At 39.5% G+C, this 24,198-nt stretch overlaps 2 protein-coding genes across 12 annotated transcripts; one reads left to right on the top strand and one right to left on the bottom strand.

Moving 5' to 3' along the window:
• Positions 1–394: 394 nt before the first annotated feature.
• LOC105684384 lies at positions 395–24,140 on the bottom strand. Its single transcript, XM_048654266.1, has 4 exons — positions 23,429–24,140; positions 23,168–23,316; positions 777–1,343; positions 395–680 (listed from the first exon to the last, which is right to left on the bottom strand). The coding sequence occupies exons 1-4, from the start codon at positions 23,729–23,731 to the stop codon at positions 440–442; spliced, it is 1,260 nt and encodes a 419-aa protein (XP_048510223.1). The 5' UTR covers positions 23,732–24,140; the 3' UTR covers positions 395–439.
• LOC105684469 (carbohydrate sulfotransferase 11-like) lies at positions 1,659–23,100 on the top strand. 11 transcript variants are annotated; one of them, XM_048654273.1, is made up of 8 exons: positions 1,659–1,744; positions 1,820–1,889; positions 9,664–9,833; positions 17,394–17,647; positions 18,067–18,307; positions 19,817–19,996; positions 20,088–20,245; positions 21,231–23,100. In XM_048654273.1, exons 2-8 carry the CDS (start codon positions 1,880–1,882, stop codon positions 21,325–21,327), a joined length of 1,110 nt encoding a protein of 369 aa, XP_048510230.1. In that variant the 5' UTR covers positions 1,659–1,744; positions 1,820–1,879; the 3' UTR covers positions 21,328–23,100. The 11 variants fall into 11 exon arrangements, with proteins under 11 accessions (XP_048510230.1, XP_048510228.1, XP_012253249.1 ...); XM_048654271.1 differs by lacking the exons at positions 1,659–1,744; positions 1,820–1,889 and adding exons at positions 2,306–2,487; positions 9,299–9,534; XM_012397824.4 differs by lacking the exons at positions 1,659–1,744; positions 1,820–1,889 and adding exons at positions 6,356–6,668; positions 9,373–9,534.
• Positions 24,141–24,198: the final 58 nt, after the last annotated feature.

The following is a 24,198-nucleotide window of genomic DNA, read 5'->3' as shown; positions in this document are numbered from 1 at the left end:
CATCCGGTCGATTCTAAAACAGCTTAATTAAATTATAACCAGCTAGAATTGCGTCTCGGGGTGGCAGAATTTATTTAAGGCGCCTTCCCGTTAATTGATCTCGTATTTTTTCTGCTTGGCGACTGTTCTGTAGGATGGCACGAAACGTTGAACAAGAAAGTGGCGTCATCGCAGAGATATCTCGCGAACCATATTTGCCGCACATCTTTCTTGCAAATAGCCCGATATATTCAAATTGATTATTTAAGGAATCAAAAAAGTTTCCAATATCTGGAAGTATTTTGAACAATCAGTTGGAAGTAAAAAATTTCCACCTATTCCTTTATTTGGTTCAAATATATCTGTGGTACAACGAAAGGAAGGATGATGAAAGAATTTCCAGAGGCATGAAATTCAATCGAGAATTTTTCTTAACGAAATTTAATCTTTATTAACAACATCACTCACTACTTTTATAAATAGTACAAGAATTTTTAAATTCTTCGATCATCAAATCTGTCATGAGTCGAGCTTCCTGCAATCGAAATTTCTCGTTATCAACACCCTCGAGATATAAATTGAACTCTGTTTCCAAAGCTCGAATAACAGCATCCGCCGTTAAATTTTTAGTAGCGATAAACGTTCCCTCTGGTAAAACTTCTTGCATCCGATGCAAGAGCATATTCAACTGTTGAATGGACCTGGACAAGAATTGAAAGAAAATGTACGATACACATCGCCAGAAGTCATTGATCCGAAGTATTGACGCCTGATTGATCAGCTTTCAAGACATCTACCTTGAGTAAATAAGGCCTTTGTATTTCAGTGGGGATACTGAAATCGTTTCGAAAATACATCGGCTCAGGGAATCAGTCTGTCCTACGAAGACCTTGGGCAAAATTTCAGCCATCCCGATGTCGTTCAGAATCTTCACCAGCTCCGTGTCGCAAGGATACGGTAATTTGAAATCCGTTATTTTGTCAATTGACAGTGACTTCAGCGTCAGGAGCGGTTCAATCACCTTATTAGCGATAGGAGTAGCGCCGTCAAAATTGTCGGGGAATTCAAGGTCGTGATCACCTTTCATGACTTTACGGACGTCGAGCGAGACCTTGGGAACGAGGGTCTGAAGAGCGATCTCGTCCAGCTCGTAAGTGACCGTGGCGATCAATTCCGCCGTTGAAAATCGCGTGAACTTTGGCAAATCTAATACGACAGTGGCAGCCACTTCACCGAGATCTCCGGTTCTCACCAGATCGGTCCTCCTCCAAAGTCCTTTTGAATTTTTCGTCCAGAATCCTGATATTCCGGAAAATTCGTCCATGTTCCTAACGTCAACGTGTAGATCGAGCTCGTACAGGTCGCTGAAAATGCAACAGAAAAAAAAAAAAGAAGAAGAAGAAAACTTGATTAACGAGCTTCCAAATTGGAGATAATTTTATTTGTCCAGCCGCAAGGTGGCCGCCGTAAAAAATTGTAAGAGATTGATTCGAGTTTGCATATCGCGAAAGGAGACGTCATTTCATCCGTTAATAACGGCTACGTCGTTAACGTTTCAACCCACGCTTTACCGATAATCGAACGTAGGCAGCCAGACGATAAGAGAATCGCTGAATGGACGAAGACGAACAACTGCACAAGCTAAAGGACGAGCGGACAGACGTCGGAAGCATAAAAAGAAACGCCGACATATTCTACACGCGACCAAACAAGAAGTGGAGATTCCGATAAATTAATCGCGCTGGAATCACTTACGGACAGGCGAGTAAGTGGAAAGAAGTTTTTTCCCCTTTTTCTATGTTCTCCGATTGTTTGAAAATGTTGAAAAAATTTCGTTCAGCGCCACATCCTGCAGGGACCATTCCGAGTGCGGTGTGCATTCGCGTACAACCGTTTGCATATGTTATTTCGTAAGTACCGCAAAATTGTAAAAACGAGGTGTTACTTTGCCTGAAGATTTGGACGTGAAAAATATTTGACAAATTTTATGTTCACGAATGTGTCACGGTTCATGGCATTTCAAAGACACACGGTTCGGTATTTGAAAATGATTTGGTACGCTCACGAAAACTCGCTATTTAAACGGTTTATACGTTGTACAGCGGTAATAATGAGAAATGTAAATGGAATAATTAGACCAAGTTTATCAGTCCCGTTGGTCCGTGAATATAGGTGTGCGAGAAGTTTAAAACTGTGTTCGTTTACAACGTTGGTAGAGAATCGGTGAGTTGAAAACAAGAACAGCAGCCAAAGCTAACTGGGCTTGGTCTCAGTTCCGTTCAATCTCTAAGGTCAGTTAGTAGGTACACCAGCGCTAAGCCGAAATTGTGAGAAAGAAAAGTTATTCAAATAATTCAATACATCGTTTGGAAAGTGAACGACCGATCCCGTCGTCTTCTCCGCCCCGCCCATTTTTCAATTCACCGTTTCCACAAAAATATACAAAATAAAAAGCAGCGATAACGCGAGCTAAAAGATTTTCCTCGACATTTGCTACCCTCGGAATTCGTGAGTATTTGGGGCATATTTGATTTCCTTTTTTTCCATATTCCGGGAGAGAAGTGGGGTGGAATAAATGATATTTCCTCAAAACAATTATACTACAATCGTTCACCGAGCAAAGATAATAACCTCGTGTATCTGCCGTATACATATATAGAATTTTTTCTGCTTCGTCGAACACGTTCCTTGTATGTACGCAGACATGAATTATTGAAGAAAAGAAATTGTTGGTAGAAGTAAAAAATTAAAAAAAAATAAAAATAAAAATAAAAAAATTCGATCTCTGCAATTCCCATTGAGATAAAAATATTTATAACTGTATAAAGAAAAAAAATGGACAAAAAAAAAAAAAAACGAGAATAAGAACCATTCATATCAGCCGTTCAATAGAGGCTACAATGTACAACTTTGAAATCCTGTACCAATTACGATAACGTACGATTGCGGTTTTATGGAGAAATAAGAAAAGAAATCAAGGCAGTTTATGTAGTTATGATAAATAGAGAAAGAAATCGCAACGGCGTTTTCCGGTTGCGGTGTCTACCAGTTGCAGAAGTATGAAACTTCTGAGAGATCGTTTTAAGCCGTGATAATCGCACCTAACCACTAACAATAAGATGTTAAATAATCAGTTTTATATTTCTCATATAAAGCTGTAAGTATATCCGCTGCTCGCGTCATGCAGCTGCGTTTACACGTACATTATGGAATGAGATGATCTCATTACGGTTTAACCCACCGATTAAAATAATTACAATGAGAATATGCATATTTCGCGAACTTTGTTCCATCGCTGTTATAATCGTCGCGAATTGAATCGAAAATTTTTTTTTCGCGTCAATTAAATACACGCACGTATACACCGCAATAGGTATACGCGTAACTGTAGATCTTCGTCAACAAGGGTGACGATAACTCTTCGGAGTTATTTTAACCCCGCGTTCTCCGCACGTAGACGAAGACGAAAGTGGGATTCGACCGGTAATCAAGTTGATTGATCGTTTTCCGCAGAGTCTACGGTACGCACGTGTAGACGTGGACTATGTAGAAACCATTGCGCGCTACGATTTGGAGGGAAGTAGTAGGTATACTTCTCTATATAAGTTGAAAGAAAACTGTAAGAATGAAAGGAAGGGCGGAAGGGCAAGGGGTTTTATTTATCGTTCGATTCAAATCTGTCGTTCGATTTTTTATCGCCTTCGCAGGTTCGTTCCACCGATCCATATCCGAACGGAGAATCGAGCTGTTACGGCATCAGCGAGAGCCTGTGTAAGAAATGAAAAAATGAAAAAAAAAAAAAAGTAAAAAAAGTAAAAACAAACAAAATGAAACGAACAAAATAAAACGAAAAACCGAAGGGATCCCTCGGAAGGTTTCGACTCCCGTTCGGATACCGTTGCAAAAAAGAACCTCAGTAATCTCCGGTATTTTAATATCTCGCAGACATCGTTTTCGCGGATAGAAGAACGCCACAAAAATGCTATTATAAAAATACCACAAGCAAACCTCGATCACGGGTGACAGGATTGGTGGTCGGATCTCACGCCGCACTATACATATATTACGTCATCGCGGTTATTCCGCGTCACAGGGATTTATTTTATTACACGCATACTTTGCGAAAATTTTGAAGAAAGAAAGAATTTAGATTTTTTTTTTTTTTTTCTCAAATCAGTACTTAGAATGTCCGGAATACACGGTCGGCTCGCGGCCTATGTATTTAACGTATAACGTGTATAGTTGCAGAACGAGTAGATAAGTAGCTAAGGCGTCGCGACGCCTCGTCAACCCTCTGCACGGTTCAGTAGACAAGGCGTCCCGAAGAAAGGTCCACGTGTGGCCTTTGTAAGCCATGCACGAGGTTCAATTCCACCGACCTCATAGCGGCGGCCTCGGGGTGCAGGCGTCGGCGGCGTCGCGACGTCGTTCGAAACACCCGCACGCTTGCTGCACCTGGTATAAGCCAACTGATGTACGCGGGTATCGGTACGTACGTGTATGTACTCTGAAAATTTATTTGCTGTGGAAAATTGAATTTCTTCTGCTGTGTAAAAAGTGGAAATACGTAGGAAAAACCGAAAAGTAATAATAAAAAAAAAAAAAACAGAAAAAAGGTATCGGCGTGCGCCAGGCGAGATAATATAGAAATTTATATTTATGCGCCGCAGTTATTGAATTGACGCAACACAATCAGCGGCCAATAATTCACGATAGGCTCGTCGGAACGGCACTTGATCGCGTACGGTTGAATTCGCCCTACATTTCTTTCTACGTTATGACGTCTAAATCGGGAAAATATTCGAATTCCGATGAAAAATAAATTTTGGGGAAAGAAAAAAAAAAAAAAAAGAAGAGGAAATCTGTTTACGTGACGGACTGCGGGAGCTGGAATATAAGCTATAGAAATATATCGTACGTCAAAACTTGAAGCGCCCACACGTCCCATTTATTAAATATATATACACAGTCGATAAAATTTTACAACGAAAATTCCGCACCGTTCGCATATGCACCGCGCCGCAGCCCGACGATTCGAATTACGGATTATTTTTTTTTTTTTTTTTTTTTTCGTCGCGCCACGTGAAATATAAATTCTCATTTCATCTTCGTCATTCATTTATCATCCGATTTCGCAACGACCGTCATCGTCGCCGGTTCGGGTGACATCCGGACTAATTTCCTGATACTTTAATACCAGTTTTTTGGCCGTCTTCCCACTGGAACTGGGTGATGTTTAAATATGTATATTTCCGTATTGTTTCTTGGGTCCCAAGATTTGAGTCTTATAGCCGGTATCCATACAGTTTCTCCATTCTATTCTAGTATCATGTATTTTCGGAATTTCCTTATGATCCCAAAGCAGCAAAATTTCTGCGAATTCTCAGCCCGCAAGCGCGTCGTTATAATTCTATATGATTCGACTTTCAAAGATTTTATTCAACGAGAATCATTTCTGCTTATGGAAATAGACACTCGAACAAGGTCAGCCAGCTGACCCCGAGGTACCAATGCCAATTTCTGTGCTAAGCATCGCTCATTAGATCGTCTTCTTGTTACACATCCACCCGAAATTCCTTGAGATTCTTCCGCGGATATTAAATTAACGTGTGGAAAGTTTCCGGCCAACTTGCGAATAAAAAAAGTGAGTTTCAAACTGCGAGTGCAGTCGACGGTTGGCCGGTGATTGTTCAAAACTATACATCATTTGCTCCCGCACTTCGAGTATAAGAAGTTTTATCAATCCAAATATATATACAATATCAATACTATGATTAACGAAAGAAATTCCGTCGTTTCACAGCCGAGTTCCAAGTAGTAAACGCCATGCAGGCACAATCGCGAGTATAATAAAGAAATAGATGGACCGCGAGATAATGAAAGAGGAAGAAAATCGGGCCATCGCAACGTGCATCCGCTTTGACTTCCGCGCGAATCAAGTGACATGTACCATGCACACTTTCGACGAGGAGGGTTTTTGAAAAACGGAAGTGCGAGTTGGATACCGGTAAGGAAAATGAATGGAAAAAAAACGGAAAGAAACAAAAAACAAAAGGAACGAACGCGCTGAATCGAACCGGCGACGAATCCGAAGATGACGAATAAAAGAAGCTGCGGCGTTGTTTTCATGGAAAGCAGTAGTTCCTTGTCCGCGGGTGATATCGTGCGGCGAAGGTTGTCGGTCGAGGAGTAAAATTTTCGGCCATCTTGGAAAAGGTATATAAATTGGCAGCGCGTGCGCCAGGAAGCATTTATTACGGCAGATCGACCCACCTTTCGAGGGAACGCGTTGGTGACCCGCGAGCGACGGGGGTCGCCCCGGCGTCGGTTTGGCGTCGGGACGCCAAGCGTTCTGATATCACCGGTGCAGCTGCTGCTGCCGCTGGTGCTACTTTCGCGGCGTGTAGCGCGGCGATGTCAGTAATGTTAGGGATGCCGTCGTGAACGTTCGTTCTCGCGCTTGGAAACCGCGTCGACGCGTCGAACAGCACGTGCCGCAGTATATATATCTCGATACCACCGAATCGAACCCTCGGTTACTTTTCTTCCGTTCTTTTTTTTTCCTTTCGCTTTGTTTTTTTTCGTTAGTTTTCAGTTGTTTCATTTCACTTATCTCTGAATACCTCTACGTCGATATCGTCGGCAACCAACCTCCGCAGGCGCCGGTTTCACGCTTTCGAGTATTACATGTACGACACGTTATCATGTATCGCACTACCTGATGCAGGCGAACTCACCGTTCTCGCTCGCCGATGCACTCGAAAATTTCTATTCTTAACGGTATTGGTGCTGTGCTGCCCTTTTAATAGAATTTACTATCTTACGTACACTTAAGACCGACACCAGACCATCTCGATTTATACACCAAGTGCAGCGCTGATCCACGTCACTCTTTGTAAAATTACCAACGAGCAAGGGAAGGAGGATTTTCAACGAAGGATAAAATTCGCGATCATTCGACGGGGAATTTATCATACACAGGATCCAAAATTCCCTTGTGTTTTCTATTTTCGGTGGGAAAGAAAAAAAAATTTTTTTTTTTTTTTTTTTCTATCTCCATGCGGACACTGCGGTGTAATTGTTTTTTTTTTTTTATTATTCGTTTCAATTCTAGCCGTTTCGTTGATGTAATGAAACGTGACCCAAATTAGTAGTAAAATGCGTTGGACCGTGAGACTTTTTTCGATAGGTCGTACGTGGACTTGAGGTCTGCTACGATATCGTTGTAGGCTATTAGTCGTTGGACCGCGGTGCAGTTGTTCCGAGTAGCTTAATTGAAGCCTAATTGAATCCTAGTTCAAATATCTGGTAGAGATTCAATCCAATGGCGATAGATAATTCTCTTCGAGGCTATGAGACGTGACGAGAGACCCTGATAACTCGCAAATAAACCAGATGTCAAACAAATCGTTTACATCAATTGACAGACAATTTATATCGCATGGGTACACGGATGATGCATCGAAATACCCCTACGTGGCTCGAATGTACGCAGAGCAATGTCAGTCCAAAGCACGGAGTTTGAATTTTATGCTCATTGTCAGATTTTTTTTCGCTCCCCACTGCAAAGCGAGCAGCTTAATATTCTTAGGTCGTTAATTCCATTTGTTCTTCCATTCTTTAAAATCCTCGCCTTACACTTTTATCGCATCTCTTATTTGTTTTTTGTTTTTTTTTTTTTTGTTTCTCGCCCTCGCCAGTTTACCTTCCGGTTTTATTAATAATGATATTTTTTTTTAAGTTCAAGGACTGCGCGTACGAAAAATTTCCACCCTGAAATAGAATTTGTAGAAACTACGTGAAAGAAAACTGCATGTACCCGAAAATTTTTCTGGAGGAACGGTGCAGACTTTTGAAAATTTTATGATCAACTGGATTTCCAAAATTTCATATCAGATCACATCTGTGGAACGTTAGAATTCCTCATTGTTACGAATCGAAGAACTGGAACGTGATGGAAAAAAATAAAAAAAAATTCACGTCCAACGACTGATATTGGAACTTTTGGTATTGCGACGACAAAAGCCCCGACTCGACGTTATTGTATCTGCACTGTATAATCAGCGTAGTAAAATTCGAATGACGTATTCCATAACGTAATAATACACGTTTTGCAACATCAGCCATAAAAAATTTGTCGAGTTTTTAGTTTCGGTATAATTTCAACTCCAGTGTCTTCGTTTCAATACATTCTGTAACCACCGTTTTATTTTTACCGGCTTTAATGAATCTTACGCAATAAGTTTTACTACAATACACACATGTATACGTACGAGAAATATATAAAAAAAAAAAAAACAGAAAAATCAGTGCTTTTCTCGATATTTTCAAATACTTCGATTCGTACACTACACTTATGGAGTAATACGCGTAACACAATTATAGCATTATTCCCACCAGGTATAAGGATATAATTAACGATTCACACAATTATATCGTTTCGTAGTATCTCCTGTATACATGCACGAACATCTATATGATCACGTATGGGTGTATATTATGAATATATATCCGCAAAAGAGTACGCGTGTTTCGCAATCAATCACGTGATCCTTTTTACTCGATATGATTTTACGTAATTTTTATGGAAAGCCTATCGCAGCATTGAACAAAAAAAAAAAAAAATATGTTACCGTACATCGATGTCGCTGTTATAATTATAGGTAGAATTCATTCCTCGGATATCGGCAAATATGCATCGTCACATATTAGGCAACACAATATTGCCCCCCGAAAAGTACCTACGATGCCGAAAAATTCGCCAAGTACATTAAATGTACTACCCTGTACTACCCAAATATCTTTGATGATAAAAAAACATAATTTCATTGATATTAAGAAAAAAGGTTCCAAATCAATCATCGTGCCAAGTAGATGTTTTTTTTTCTTCGGAAGCATGTTCAAAAGTTTCGTTTAGATACCAAAATAGGCCTCGTAAAGTATGAGTCCTTAATATTAATACTGAGATTGTCCGCATCGCACTTTTCGATTTCCCATAGGAATAACTTGCGGGAAAAATTATTTTTTCCCCTTCTGATTTCTATAGCTAACGCGAACGATACGTTTCCCTGTAAAGTTTTTAGAATATTTTTTTCGAAGAATTAAACGTTCTACAAGAAAGGTTCGAAGTCATTTTTCGTTGAGTCGACTCGGTCAAATTCGCCATCAATTTAGCCCTTTTTTTAAAAAAAAAAAAAAAAAAACTCCTAGATTTTTTAGTTCAAAGGGGTCAAAACGAATCTACCGAATCTCTTGATACTTGGCATAGATTTTGGCGATACGATTTCCAATCTAGTTTCTCAATATCATCTCATCTCAGGTGTAAGGTGGAGGGAGTCGGGAATTATCATCGTTCAACGCCGATAATTGACCCGAGTATTACATTACTTTCAGTGATACGGAATAATAAGTGACTTTATAAGCAGTGCAGATTTCGATAGTTTTGAATAAAAAAAACTTAAAAAATAAATTGCAAGAACTTACAACTTCAAAAGATGAGTCTCAATTTGTTGCTCTGAGTGCGACGGGACGTCGAAAAAACGTCACCTGAAATAGGTAATGAGGAGTCATTTTTTTTTTTTTTTTTTCTCTCGTTTCAAATTAACCCGCCTCTGTTCGACGTCACCAACTAAATTAAGAACGTCGCAGGTACAATGAACGATATCCCCCCCTTAATTGTTGCAGTTCGGTATGAGTACAGGAGAATCTCTACTCCGGGAGCCAAGATGACGAGGCGCCATTTTTTGGCGGGTGCACGCCGCGCCATCCTCTTCGCCGGGGTCCTGACTCTCCTCATAATCGCCCTATCGAATCCGGAGAGTTCGAACGAAATTTCGCAGCCGGTTTCGGGGGAGGTAAGTCGCTATTCATAAAAAATTATAACAGCGATTAAATGCGATGAAAAATAAATGAAAAAAAAACAACGGGGCCGAGCGGGATATTTTTCTCTTCTTATTTCAAGGTATTGCACATTGAACATATTGAAATCCGAGAAATTAAAAAACCTCGCGAATCGTTGAACGGGGGGTTGAGAAAAAAAAAAACAAGTTTTAGTAGAAACATATGTCGCAGCACGCTATACCTGAGTAGATATGATATTACGACGACGATTACGACGGTGATGGGAACGTGTACATTCGTATACACCTACCTACTGTCGTGTGTAGTATGTTTATATCACGCTAAATCGCGATTAAAAATGGCGTATAAATTGAGGGAGACGCGCGCACAGCGAGAGTTGCGTGTTGATATTATTACGCGATACGTTATACATCGCTATGTAATACGAAATCAAGTATAGCCGCGTATTACACACGGGGCACAGGGCAAAATTGATCGACCTTCCGACATCTGATCTCAATTAGTGCGCATCCAGCTGCAACCGATTTGTTAGAAAACCCCGCGGTATAAACGGAGGGCGGCGGTCGTGTAGAAATATTTTCTGGTAAATATATTCCGGAGGACATGAATTCGGGCACATTGCGCCGTACAGGTCTATAGGTATGAAGCCGCAGGTACGTGGGACTCACGGGTAGTAGTTATATATGTGAATATGATAACAAAACGTGAACTGTGCGACTACCATATTTTACCAGAGCCGGGACAAGTAGAGTGACAAACTCTGGGGATGCGAAGGGATGAAAGGGGGTGGAGTAGGGTAATATTTGCTACGTAGTTAGTAGCTGGCTGGCTATCACCGTCACGGTTTGCACGAACTGGCGTGCGAGCTATTACCGAGCGAAACTACTACGTCATACGTCATTGTTCATCCTGTGTGCACAGAAATAGAGAGAAGCGTTGCAGGAAAATACCACTCGACAACACCCTTAACTATCTTCATTAATTTCCAACGATTAAATATTCCCGTACACGCGCCGCGTTTGCTAGTTTCCCCCCCCCCCCCTCCCCCCACCCTTTTCCTTCTCACTTTGTGTTTTTTCTATATCTTTTTTGTTTCTCGTATTGGAAAACCTTTTTTCCACCTATATAGCAACTAATTGAAAAAATAAAGTTCACGTGATCGGTATATACCTACCCACCTAACTACGGGGATTGAATATACAGAACTTATTCGACTATCCGATATTTTTTTACATCCCCCTTTTTGTTACCCTCAATATTCGACTAAATACAGTAAAAATACGCAGGGATATTTTGATATTTGTATATAGAGTAGAAAAAAAAACGAAAAGTTATTCGACGACTGTTCTAATATCTCTGTTGAGTGTATAGTTTTGTTTGTTTCCCAAATGTTTTCAATTCTCCAGTTTCGATGTATACTTATACGTATCGAATTAATGTACCAACGTCGTTATTATCGTACGCTTGAATTTTTTCGTCGAGTTCATTTTTCCTTGATTTATATTTCAATATATACGGGGCGGTGCATATAGACGGATATTATTCACAGACGCGAAGATTATAATAGACACGGTGGTGCGCTGTGGCGGGGGTGGTGGTTGTACGTACGACGTACATAGACAGACACGTACATCCATACCTCCTTCTTACGTATTCTTTTGTTCGGTGTAATAGAAAGAGGATAAAGAAAGATAGGGAAGAGAAAGCTTGTTAAACTTTCCCCGGAGTTTTAAAAAAGAAAACCGCTCGTACAGCCAGCTATAGCCGGCGATACGTAATACGTATTATACAGGGGTTGTGCGACGACGATACGGATACCTCCGCATCGCGCTCACCCCACGAAACGTAATATAATACATGCAATAAAACATAAAAACGTAACCGCAATTGTTAACGTGCAAAGGGGCACCCCTTATGTATACGCGGTATGTATAGGATACGAGATGAATAATATCAGCGATACCAACTCCGAAATTACCGCGATTCGTTTATTTCTTTTTTTTTTTTTTCGTTTCTTTTTCGGCATCCGATATGTACGATTGAAAATTGATCGGCAATTTTATTCAATTAATTTGAAAAAAATTTTCAACTCCCACAAATCCTCGTAGTTTCCATCCGAAATACGATATGCTTGCACATGTTTTCGATAACAATTCATTATAAAGATCGCGAATACGTCAGTCTGAACTCGACCGAATGTAGCCATAAATGCCGTTTGATGTTTAGGGGATGGATGGACGCCGCCACCGTACACCCTCTTATTTCATGGTGTATATTACGGATATGTATAGCTGCATCTCTATGGGCAATTTGAGTAGCGATATATTTAACGATCGTACTACGGATCGATTCTGTATATATATATATTGCTGGTCGTTATTGAGTGACGAGCTTCTTCACGGTACCCAGAACCGACGGGGCTTCTCTCGTTTCGCGCGAATAAACGTACAGCGCCTCGCTTTTATTTTTATTATTATGAATTTTATTTTATTATCTTCTTTTTTTTTCACAACGTATCTGTACACCTGACGCGTACCCTGACGAACGCTTGTTGGAAAAAGGAAGAAGAAAAAAAAATTGAATCCGAACCTAGACAAGTTAATAATGGAAAAAAGTGCAGAATTTGAAAAAAAAAAAAACAAAAAAAAAAAACAAATGGGTAGATGAAAATTTGATATTTTCCACGAGGACGGGGAAAAATATGTTTACAGGATAGATTATACGACGAGAGAAAATTATTACGTGGGATAATCGTCGCAAATATTATACCACGCTACGACGCGTGCGAAATTTTTTAGATGTACGCTGCTTATCCGGTTTTTGTACCGGTGTATGGTTTTAATATTTTTACGCAAAACTGTGCCAAGGACTATCTATATAATGCGCGCCATCCTTAAATATACACCTATATTCGGTGCAGCTGTATTACAGACGGTAATCGCATTTATTCGTATCACGTTGGACACATCAGCCTCATGATAGCAACATAAACCTATTTCGACGATATAAAATTATCGGATTATATGATACAGATATATTAGTCGGCTGCGACGTTGCACTGCAAGTTAAACCCTCGTAGGTGGAAAATTGAATAAATGAGATGGGAAGGATGATTAGAAGAGAAAAAAATTGAAGAAATGAGTAATAAATGTTAGAAAAAGTCAATCTCTCGAAGATGATGTGTTGAGTCGCGGACGCGGTGAAGTAGGTAAATATGAAAGAACGTAGCGAGTACCTATATGTTGAATGTGTTTGCCGTACACACATATGTATATATAGGCGTGCACATGTATGCATGTAACGTGTGTACATACGCGAACTGCAGCTCGTGCGACACGCGATCAATGAACACACTACACAACGTTTGTTCGGGTTTGCATCCAAGGGAAATGCCGATATGTTATGTATGCTGTAGGTGTGTATGTATGTATGTATGTCTATATCGTAAATTTTATGCATAACGTAGATAGATCTAACTGGGAACCGTTCATCGGGATTTCGCACGTAATAGTTGTTCACGTTATGCGAAACTTATACATATAGGTGCACACACGTATTGCGATTATATAGAATAGCGAGGGTAGAAAATGTGCAATCGATGATCGAATGATATAATCTAATTCGTACGTGCGATGTGTAATTTTTGAATTATCTCATTCAACAGCGACAATGAGAAATTTTTCACATCCTGCAGCAGCAATATTTATTCTCACTTGGATAGAAACTACGAAATAATAACAGGATGCGAAAAGTGTTTTCTACTTTTATCGAGCCTTTCCTTTTTTATTCTTCGTTGATTATTTATAAACATTTGTACATGCACACGATCGGAATGAATTCGTTCTACAGGGTGTTAAACAATTAAAACGCTGCAGCACACGCGGTAGTGCGCGACCCTACGTTTAATCGTCTGGAGTTTCGATGACCTCTCCTGATCCGTTTGCCCTGAATTTGTTAATTTTCTAAACTTCGCGACTGAAATTTGCGAGTGTAACGTCCATGGGAGCAATTAGAATTTTTATAGGAAACGCGGAACGAAAGCCATCTTGTTTTCTGCACCACCCTCTTCTCGTGTATGTATTTAAAATATACATCTAACCGTACGCTTGCTTTCATCTCTTAGCTACCGGCTGCCGCTGCTGCTGCTGCTGCTGCTTCCATTACTACTCTACTGTATTCAATTTGGTTTAACGCCATCTTGCTTTCGCATAACGTTTAATGCAACCACTTCCATACCCCTGCAGTATACGAGCTGTATACCTGTACACACACATCTATTCCCTGAGCGATTCATCCCCCTTCAATCTCAACGGCTATGTGAACCTAAATTTCATTTAATATACATACTTACCTATATATACGTGCATCTAAATTTTTAATGACACTCGTAAATCGAAAAGCAAGATTTATGGCTAGTTACTTACGAGAAAACTTCAAGAGCCGTTCTAAAATAACAATTCAGGTTACCCGATCACCGCGATATCCGAGCTTACCTTATGTTCATCTTTTCCGTAAACTTTTTTCCGTGCAGGTATAACGGATCAGATCTTAATTGATAAATGTAATAACCTCCATAAGTTACTAGGGATCATTTCGCTCTGTACGAACAACGTTGCATTGAATAGGATATCGAAATAAAAAATTTACCAGTTCTCGTGAAAAACCTTCCCTCGTGACGACGAACGCTAATCACCTCCACTGGTTATGTGGAGGATTGATTGAAAAAAAAAAAAAAAAAACACTCGATGAAAAAGATTGCGCGTAGACGTGCAAAGTGGGTGTCAAGTGTGAAGAAGAAAGAAAAATGGTAGGAAAAAGATTGAGGAATTTTTATTCTCACATCTACGCCGCATGGAACTCAATCAAACGGCGTTCTGTTTATTAGGTATATCACGATCTTCAATTTTTTCTCCCTTTTTTTCCGTCCACCCTCCCGATTATTACCCAGCAACAAATTTTGACCAGACGAAGAAGATATCGCGAGGGTTGGCAAAACTCCAAACGCAATGCAGTACGGGTACAGCGCGCAGCCTCTTTTTATATTCTATATACACGGAGAGAGAGAGAGAGAGAAAGAGAAGGAGGGAGACATTGTTGCCCCGAAAACAAATGCCGAGATAGTCTTAATAAATTAGGCGACTTTCGTCGCTCATCAATCTCTCTGTACCTGCTGCAGTCCCTGACCCTCCGAGTGTGCGACGATATAGCCAAGGTCGCGAATCAAGGGTAGACATTTTTTTCCTCTCACGCAATTACGTCGACGGAGGGGAAAAAAAAAAAAAGATCTATAATTAAAATTTTCAGAGTTTTTAAACTCGTGTCGCAGTGGCATGTGGGCTTCGTGAGCCGATAAAACGATCGATAAGAATAATCGACATGAAGCCTTTTCCACCTTGTTCTACAATATCCCGTAGGATTTTCTGTCCCTCTTCTGATTTTCACTTCGATCCATATCCACTCCCTCGCTCGGTACTACGTCGCCACACGCGAACGGCGAACGGCGAATGGCGCGGCATTTACTTACATAGACGAAAAGCACGAAACTTAAATTTGAACGATATAACATAACGGCATCTACACGAGGGTTGATATCCTTTCCTATGCAGCATTGGCGTGTCCCACATACCGTGGGGTAGGTACAGAGTCTGCCATAGCACCGTACGAAATCAATAAACGGAAGCTACCACTTCTATTCTCTACTTCGTGTATCCTTCTCTCGTTTCTCTATCGTTGCAGCGTGTGCCTAGGCGTGTATTATGGAAGGAAGCTTTTCCACTATTATGCAAGGTACCGTCTACGATACGTGTAACCAATTCCACGTCGCACCTCGAGCTCTGGATTTACAATATCTAATAGATATAGATGTACGTTTTGAGAAGATTCAGATCTGCCACCTGCGGCAGAAAAATTGACAGAGTGATAGTCCTCGTGTATTTCATCTTATACGACATACGTTCCTTTTTCTCCACTTTTTATTTCACTCGAAGCAGGTGGTGACGATGAGATAGTTCCGAAAAATGCGCGCGGCACTCCTGCAGTCCACGCGATACTTTTCACTTTTCCCCCCCTTTATATTGCCTACTTTCTATGGCAGATGAACTTATACATGGATAGATATAATATTCCCTCTATATACACTGTATTATATCTACCTATACGCAAACTCGTCTACCAAACCAAATAGCGGGCAAGGGTTGAGGTTTGACCCAACAACCTATACAATTTTAGGACGTAGGATAACACGCAGTGCGGACCGCGAACCGAGGTATTAGTCAGGCTCGGAAAACGGTGCATTTCGGAATCCTATCGGCATCAAAAGTTTAGGTAAATGAATTCAGAGAAAGGAAATTTTTATTAAGCTAATCAACCTTCACCTGGCTCTTGCGATATTTCAAACAACGTATAACAACGTTATCTTTGCGTAGTGTGAATTATTTAGGCTATAGGAAAACGAGGCGTGAAACATAACGATGGCGACGGGGGTGGGGGTGGGGTATAGTCGTGAGCACCTTTTACTAATGACAGACAAACAGACGCGAAGGAAGCGTACAAACAAAACTCAATAAATTACTATCAGCATACAGACAACACGAAAGATAGATATGAATAAACGTTGTTAGTTCTAGCGGCGAAATTAATTGCCTCCTACCGTAGCTATAGATCAACCTAATATTGCAATCACCCGATAGAAACGTGAACTCTATACCTATGTTCCCATGATATAGGAACTCTGTCAGAGACAGGTGCTTCGGAAGGTTCTCGGATAACTTTGAAGTCTACATTAAGGTCTCTGCTATCAATCGATTATTCGATTAGCGAGTAGCTTATTCTGCATTTCTCAGTCCAACACACGTTCGAGTTAACTAAAAAAACTTCGTTTATCCACCAGTTACGGTACATTGTTTTTTGGTTTTTGTACGCAACTCTTATGAAACATGTATAATTTACCGATGTTCATAAAATTTATCTCAAAGTTTCAATTCCCCCAGAAGTCCGCACCTCGCAATTTTTCATTCGTCCAAGAACGAACCGCGACGAGAATCCCTCGATTCTAGTCCTGAGAGAAAACGAAAACGAGAAAAACAGCAATTTTACTAACGCAATAATCGTAATAATGATTGATCGTCGAGATATTTGACACGAGAATTACGTGTACTTGATAAATCGGCGCATTTTTTATTTTTTTTAAAAAAAAAAGGAAAGTTAAAGCTGCGCCTCTGGTGCGGTTGGACCCATAACCCAAATTATTATTGTGATAAAAAGGCTAGGCGCGGGGTGCGAATGGAATTGATGGAGTAACTTGGGAAATTTCAAGAGTAAATCTCAGCGCGCCAAGATATTTTCATTTCTCGAATGAAATCCCGCACGGGGCATAAAACGCGTTTTCAACCGTTGAATTTTAAAGCTCGAAATCAAAATGAATTCCAGCCAAGAAGGAGGCTTCTCAACAATGTGACTCACGAGTAAATGTGAATTACATTCGTACAAAATACCATGTAATTGATTATTTTTACGAAAAAGTTAACGAATCTTCAAATCCTCATTTCGCGTAGGAGGATACCATGACTATCGAGGACCGTATAATGGAAGAGGAGACGATGGTGGAGGCGGAATATCGACTATCTGACAGAAGGACTTTTCTTGCAAAAAAATGTGCTGAGGAAGGTTTGGATCGTCCTGGAAATGATTCTCTGCACAAACCTAACGCCTGGGAGTTTCTCGTTAACAGACAACACCATCTCATTTGGTGTAACGTTTTCAAAGCCGCCTCGACTTCTTGGATGTACAACTTCAATCTGCTAGCTGGGTAAGCTGATATGCAGGAAAAGGAAATGGCATGGGGCGGGGAGGAGAAAAGAAGGGGGGCCTAAGAGATGTCGATTATCGATACTGAGGTATACTCATATAGGTATATAAGCTCGAGTGTGTATCATCTCTGAGATGACAATACGCTTCCTGGAGGCTCGAAAAAGGCAACCAAAAGGGCCCCCCTCTCCTCCCGTACAACATTGTCAGTCTTTCTATCCCCTCCTATTTTCTTCAGCTCTTGTCATGCTTGAAGAAGAGACCGTGACAAAAACCACTACAGACATCTGCTTCTTCCGACACCATCCATGATACATATATATACTATATAAAGATATTTACTAGAATAGATGTTGGAAAAAGCTCGGTAGAAAAGTTTAATTTATCGTGTTCTTTTTCTGTTTTCTTACCTTTATCCAGATATAGTCCGCAGTTTTTGAAGGCGTCGAAGGCGGTCCCACTGTCCCTGGCGAGACAGAGGTATCCAAGACCGACGGCTGAGCAACTTGCGAATTACTTGAACGACAGTCTAAGTTTTTTGATCGTGCGACATCCTTTCGAGAGACTTTTGAGTGCCTATAGGGATAAACTTGAGCACAGTTTACCCAACAGTTTTCATAGCAAACTGGGAGCCCACATCGTCTCACACCATAGAGTAAAGGTTGGTTCAATTCACTATAGTAGCATATTTTACTCTCCGCACGATTACGTGTACGTGTACACGAAATAAAAAATGTATTCATCCTGGTTTCGGGGTCTTACAGTCGATACCGAATGAGAATTTTTATAAGCGCGTGTAGACTTCTGTTCTCATTAATAGTTTCTCACTAGTGAAAATACCCATTTGTGAAAAAGGTATGTTTACTAGGCGAAACATAGCGAGGAGCAAACCATGGGGTGGAAGGTACAAAAGCTCGGTAAACAAACCGAGGTAATATGAAACTGATCCAATTTACCATCTCGTTAACACCGGCTGTATACCTCTACGCTCGTTGTATAATAGAGGGTTACGCAGCTGGGTATAGAGAGAGATGAAACTTTAATTGCACCGAAATTCGTGCAACGATATTATAACGCTCAGTAATATTGTTAAGAAATAGAGAGAGAATTATTTTCCCCTAGGTATAAGGTCGTTAAAAACGCGGACACAGCTCGTCAAAGAATTTCAGCTAGTAAAGGGTGACCTTCCTCTCTATTCAGCGTAAAGTATGTATGAGGTATGCGAACATCAAAGGGTAGCTTTCGTGGGAATTTAAAAATACATCGAGTATTTTTTCTGTTTTTTTTTATCACACACGTATATGTATATGCTAAATAAACGCGATGTTGAAAGAACACGGGAAAATTCAATCAGGGTTGCTTAAAAAAATTTCCCCCACTCTTATACAGATTTTTCGAGGGTCGTTGATCACGTGTTCGCGATACACTCACACTATGTGTACACGAAAAGAAAAAAGGAAAAAAAAACGAAATAAAAATTACAAAGAAGAGATAAAGTAACTAGAAATAAAATACAAAGAGCTATTCCTGCGGCGTTAAATAATCGAGAAGGTTCGTAGTGGGGGAGGATTGATAAAAGGGTGAGTGAAATAAAATTGGGGACGTTGCAGAAGCCCTAATTGATATTCTTATTACACGTTCGCGTCAGAATGAAAAGAGAAGTGTAGAATTACGCGCTACGTACAAGAGCACCAAGATAACAAGATCGTCGCAGAAGCTCTCAGCTTTATTGTCGTCCTGTTGAAAAACAACAAGTTTTCGACGTAGCTAGAACCTTCTTGCGTTTGTAGGGAGGATATTCCTCGCGGCCTCCCTTTCTTCCGATATCATGTACAATACTATAGCAAAAAGAAACAAAAATATTTATCAATCGTACAATACTGTGGATTAATAAGTCTTACGTTAGATAAGGAACTAATTATCTTGCTTGTATTTCGTTTCATTATTGTTATTCATTTATATCCTTTTTCCCCCCAATACGAAATCGCTCAGCTCCTGATAATTCATTATTCATTTGCGCCAGTTCTGCCGTTTGATTAATCTTCTTTCCCCCCTCAAATTGTATGTGTATAATGCGTGGTAGGCGTCGAATATATGTATATAACGTGAAAAATCAATTTCTGTTTTTGTCGAGGTAAATTACATCGCGGATATTTAATTTCGATTCCAGGGTTCATCGAAGGGCGGTCGTCACGGTCCGAGATATCCACTTTTTGAGGAATTCGTTCGGTGGCTTCTTGGCGAATGGAAAGCTGGAAACGAATTGGACATGCATTGGACACCGATCGCCAATTTTTGCACACCTTGTCAAGTCCGTTTCGACATAATAGCCAAGTTTGAGACACTCCACGTGAGTTCCCTCCCATTATGCATGCCGATGGTGACGAACAATTCGTGCGTTAATTGGAAACGTTTTTTTACCCCCTCTCTCCCGCTTTCAGGAGGATCAGAACTATTTGATAAAGCAAGCTCACGTAGACCACATCATTAAACCAGAGTGGAAGAACCCTACTCGTGGTTCGCAGACGAAGGATGTCATGAAAGGCTACTTCGCACAGCTGACAAAGTCCCAGATCAAAGAACTTTATCAAATGTTTAAGTAAGTATTGATGGAAAATTCAATAGAAAAATAATTGGCATCGGTTTATATTCTTTTTCTATTGTCTTTATCAACGTGGATTGTGACTGGTACTGGAATTCACAGCTTCTGCTCTATAAAACGGAGAGTCTACGGCAATGGTGATGTAATTCGGTTTGCTGAATCGAATTAATAACGTCTCTCCGCGTCGTGTCACACCGATATAATAATTATTCAGAAACAATGACGGCACGGGATATGGAAATGGATATTGCGATTTACCGCCAAGCTGCAATCCAATCTCAGCGGAAAATTAATCCCCCTACCATTTCGCATTTCATTTGCTTTCGAGCGATCGGTTCACGTGAATTATTCGGGAGAAAGAAAAAAATAATTAACAAATTAGATATTCATTTCGAACAACGTTCGCGTGTACACCATAAGTTTCTTCCATTAAATTTTTACGCCTGGTTATATTTCGAACCGACGACTATTTTTCATTTCATTGCTGACATTATGCTGTCGTTATTATCATTTTCTCAAATCATAACAAAATGTTACCGCGATCAAACTCGGTCAAGACTTTGGGAGGGAGGTAAACTAGGGGAAAAGTCAATTTAACCAGCTCCACGAATAATTGATTTGCGGCGACGTTACTTTGTGGTAAGCTTACGAGAGACCAGTGAAAAATAACCATCGATTCGAAACTCATTAAAGTTTTCCACTTGGCAATTCTAAGTACGAGGACGTAGCGACCCGCGGAGAGAAAAAAGTTTCATCAGCATTCAATCTCTCACAAATACCGCAGCCTGCATAGTCCAACGTGATTTCAGGGTCGGAATTCTACGATAGATCTCGAAGTCTTCATATTGAAAAAATTTTACGAGAAAATTATCACGAGTTCGTGACTAAATTTACAGATATTTCAGATCCGAGATTAAAACTCAGCACCAGCTCGAATTCAAATATTTGAATAATCTTCAGTTCTGCTTATTCTCTGTTACAGATACGATTTCTTATTGTTCGATTATCATCCGGATGATTACTTATCGATTGGAAAGGAAGATGAAGAGACGAAAACGGTACCGGACGTTAACATCTAGAAACTAGACATCCAAACTTGGTCTGGAGTTGATTTGGAAATATCGGGAAAACAACGTGAGAGCCTCCGCTCTAGGAGTATAAAGGGGCCATTAAATTATCCGGAAAGTTAACAGTTCCCGATGACAATTCAATGCTTGAAGATTTGCGAGAAAAACCCTGCAAGTTGTGCGCAAATTGTTACGGGGCAAGGTCAGGTAAAATTACAGGATGGTTGTCTTCCATTACCCATTTGATTTCCCGGTACACATAAACGGTCAAGCCCCAGTAATACTCGAACTATCTTCAAGGGTGATAAATGTTAAGTAAGTGAACATGTTCCCTAATAACAGCAATACAGCGAGAGTAAGGACGATTCGGCTCATAAAATACGCAGAATATTTCCGTATTGGAAGTGTAATTATTTTGTTTATCTTCCTTATATGTATAGGATCATTATACGTGAATGTCTAGCGTGAGTAGATTTATAGGTGATCTGCAGTTTTTTCCAGGGATTGCGACTTTGAACCCACTGACAAATTGCAGTTTGTCGCCAACAACGAATATAAAACTTTTATAGAATGATTTTCAGATATCATAGTCATTCCAGCATTTTAAAAAGTAAACATGACTATAAAGGTCGATTCTAGTTTTATTCTATTCATGTTCTTACTGATTTATCGTAATTTATAGCCTGATTTATCATACATATAGAGCTTATAGAGGCTTCCAGTCAGGGCAAGGAATAATGAACATAGGAACGACTAATATAATTCGTGAAAGGGAACGACTACAGGTAAGGTCGCATTGAGGTAAACAAGTGTTTGGTGCTATATAGCTGTAGGTGATTTAATAACTTCAGATATCTAATATTGCAAACTCAATATCTAATATACTATGATATACCTATGACACCTATAATCGTCGAAGAATAATTCCCACTCCGTACCATCCCTTCCTCTAAACTCACATGTTACAACGAAATTTTATGTAATAATAACTATATTTTCCTTGATAGATTATTCAAAAGTTAAAAGCCATTGTGTTGTATATTCCCCTGCAACTATTTTAAGGAAAATGTGGTCGATGTCCTAATATTGTACACATGGTGTCTATTAGCGCATATCAACTTATTATTATAATTGCGCAGCCATTGAAAAGACTACAGTAATTTTTATTGATATTAATGACTTTTGTAAATCATTTGTTATTGAATTTTTAATTGGCACGATGTCAAAACTCTTGAAAACAAACTGTTTGATTACTGCGTGATACACCGCTTGTCGACAAACAGTAACTAGATCCACATTTTGGAATGAAACAAATAATTATTAGCTTTCGAAATTATAATCATGGATGCATCTTTTGATGATGTGAAAAGTATAAAGAGTGGCTTCTAATTTGTTGATCAATTAATTGCAATTCAACTGTGAAATATCATAAAACATAAATTAATCGTTAATTATTTGCGCCATCAAATGGTGTTTGACAGGATTTTAAAAACTAATAATAATTGATTATACCTAATGTAATATATTAGTATAATGTATACCTGTAATTACATATTGTTATATTAATAGTTAATTTTTGAATTAAAAATAAATTTGTTAAATCGACCAAAGTGACACAGAATTTATGCGGGTATACATATTATCGATTAGTAACGACGATTTTCTTTAAAGATAGTATCGTTCGAACAAAAAAATCGTTAATTGTAAATATATGTGTAATATAAACGCGCATTGTTTGAAAATATGTGTCTTAGGAAAGAAATTAATAAATTGTTAGAGCTTGGAGGTGATGAACTTATTTCACTCTCTAATTTTTCCCAGCTTTAATGATAATGAAAGAGGTTGTACTCACCTATCAGACTCATTTTGCAGCATTATACCAACAACCCATTTGTCGATAATAACATACTGCCATGTACTTTTTACTACCAGCGGTTGCTTCCTTGAATGGTCCACCTTTTTGGTTCTCTTCACTACTGGCTCTCCATCGACAGTGTATAGCTGTATAAAATATTTCAGTTTAAAACTCAATACCTAATTATGAATCTCTATGCATTAAAAGCTGTGATCATTCATCAATGATATCCAGCAGAAAAAATCAAGTTAAACTTACGTCACTATCTGAGTCTGATGAAGCGCTCTCTCCATAAAATGCATGAGAAGAAAATCTCTGTAAAATCTTTGCTTTCAACGCAGCAGTTTCACTAATTTGTCTTTTAGTGTTTTCCACACGTTCTTTTACATCAGCTAATTGCTTTATTAAATGTTCCTTCACAGGATTACGTTCCTTGGAATACACCACTTCGCCAGCAGATTCGGTCAAATGTTCAGGCACCGCAGCCTGATCCAAGGAATCATTCAGACCCAAGTTGATTGACATATCCGCAAATATATCTTCGTCATCTTCTGAATCCATTTTATTACACTCATACACCTGTTACTTGATTCCTTGAAAAATATTGAACAACTTCTCCAACTATTCGAATTCAAAAGTCAAAAATAATAACCTTAAACCCCAACGGACCTTGCCTCAAACTGTCAAATACAGCGGTACAAGTACCGGTTGAGTAGATGGCTGCAGGTAGCTGTGCGGGAATTCAAAACAATGTTTTTTAAAGGTCTGACAGTTGCACGTGACATGCAGTGTACCACCGTAACCACGAATGCAGACACCTTACAAATCCACGTCTACTTCGAGAAAACGGATATCATCTTCATTTTATGTAAACAGAATCTGATATTTTACGAATTCTTATTATCATTCATGTAAGAAATAACTGATATCAATACATTGTTCGCAATATCTAATGTTCAGCTCTGCCGTCATAAGTTGGTAGCTCGGGCTACACTAACCTATCGTGACACAACATAGCACCTATATCT

Source organism: Athalia rosae, chromosome 4 (assembly GCF_917208135.1).
Source record: "Athalia rosae chromosome 4, iyAthRosa1.1, whole genome shotgun sequence".
In the NCBI taxonomy this organism is placed as follows: Eukaryota; Metazoa; Arthropoda; class Insecta; order Hymenoptera; family Athaliidae; genus Athalia; species Athalia rosae.
This window is presented reverse-complemented; position numbering and strand designations above follow the sequence as displayed.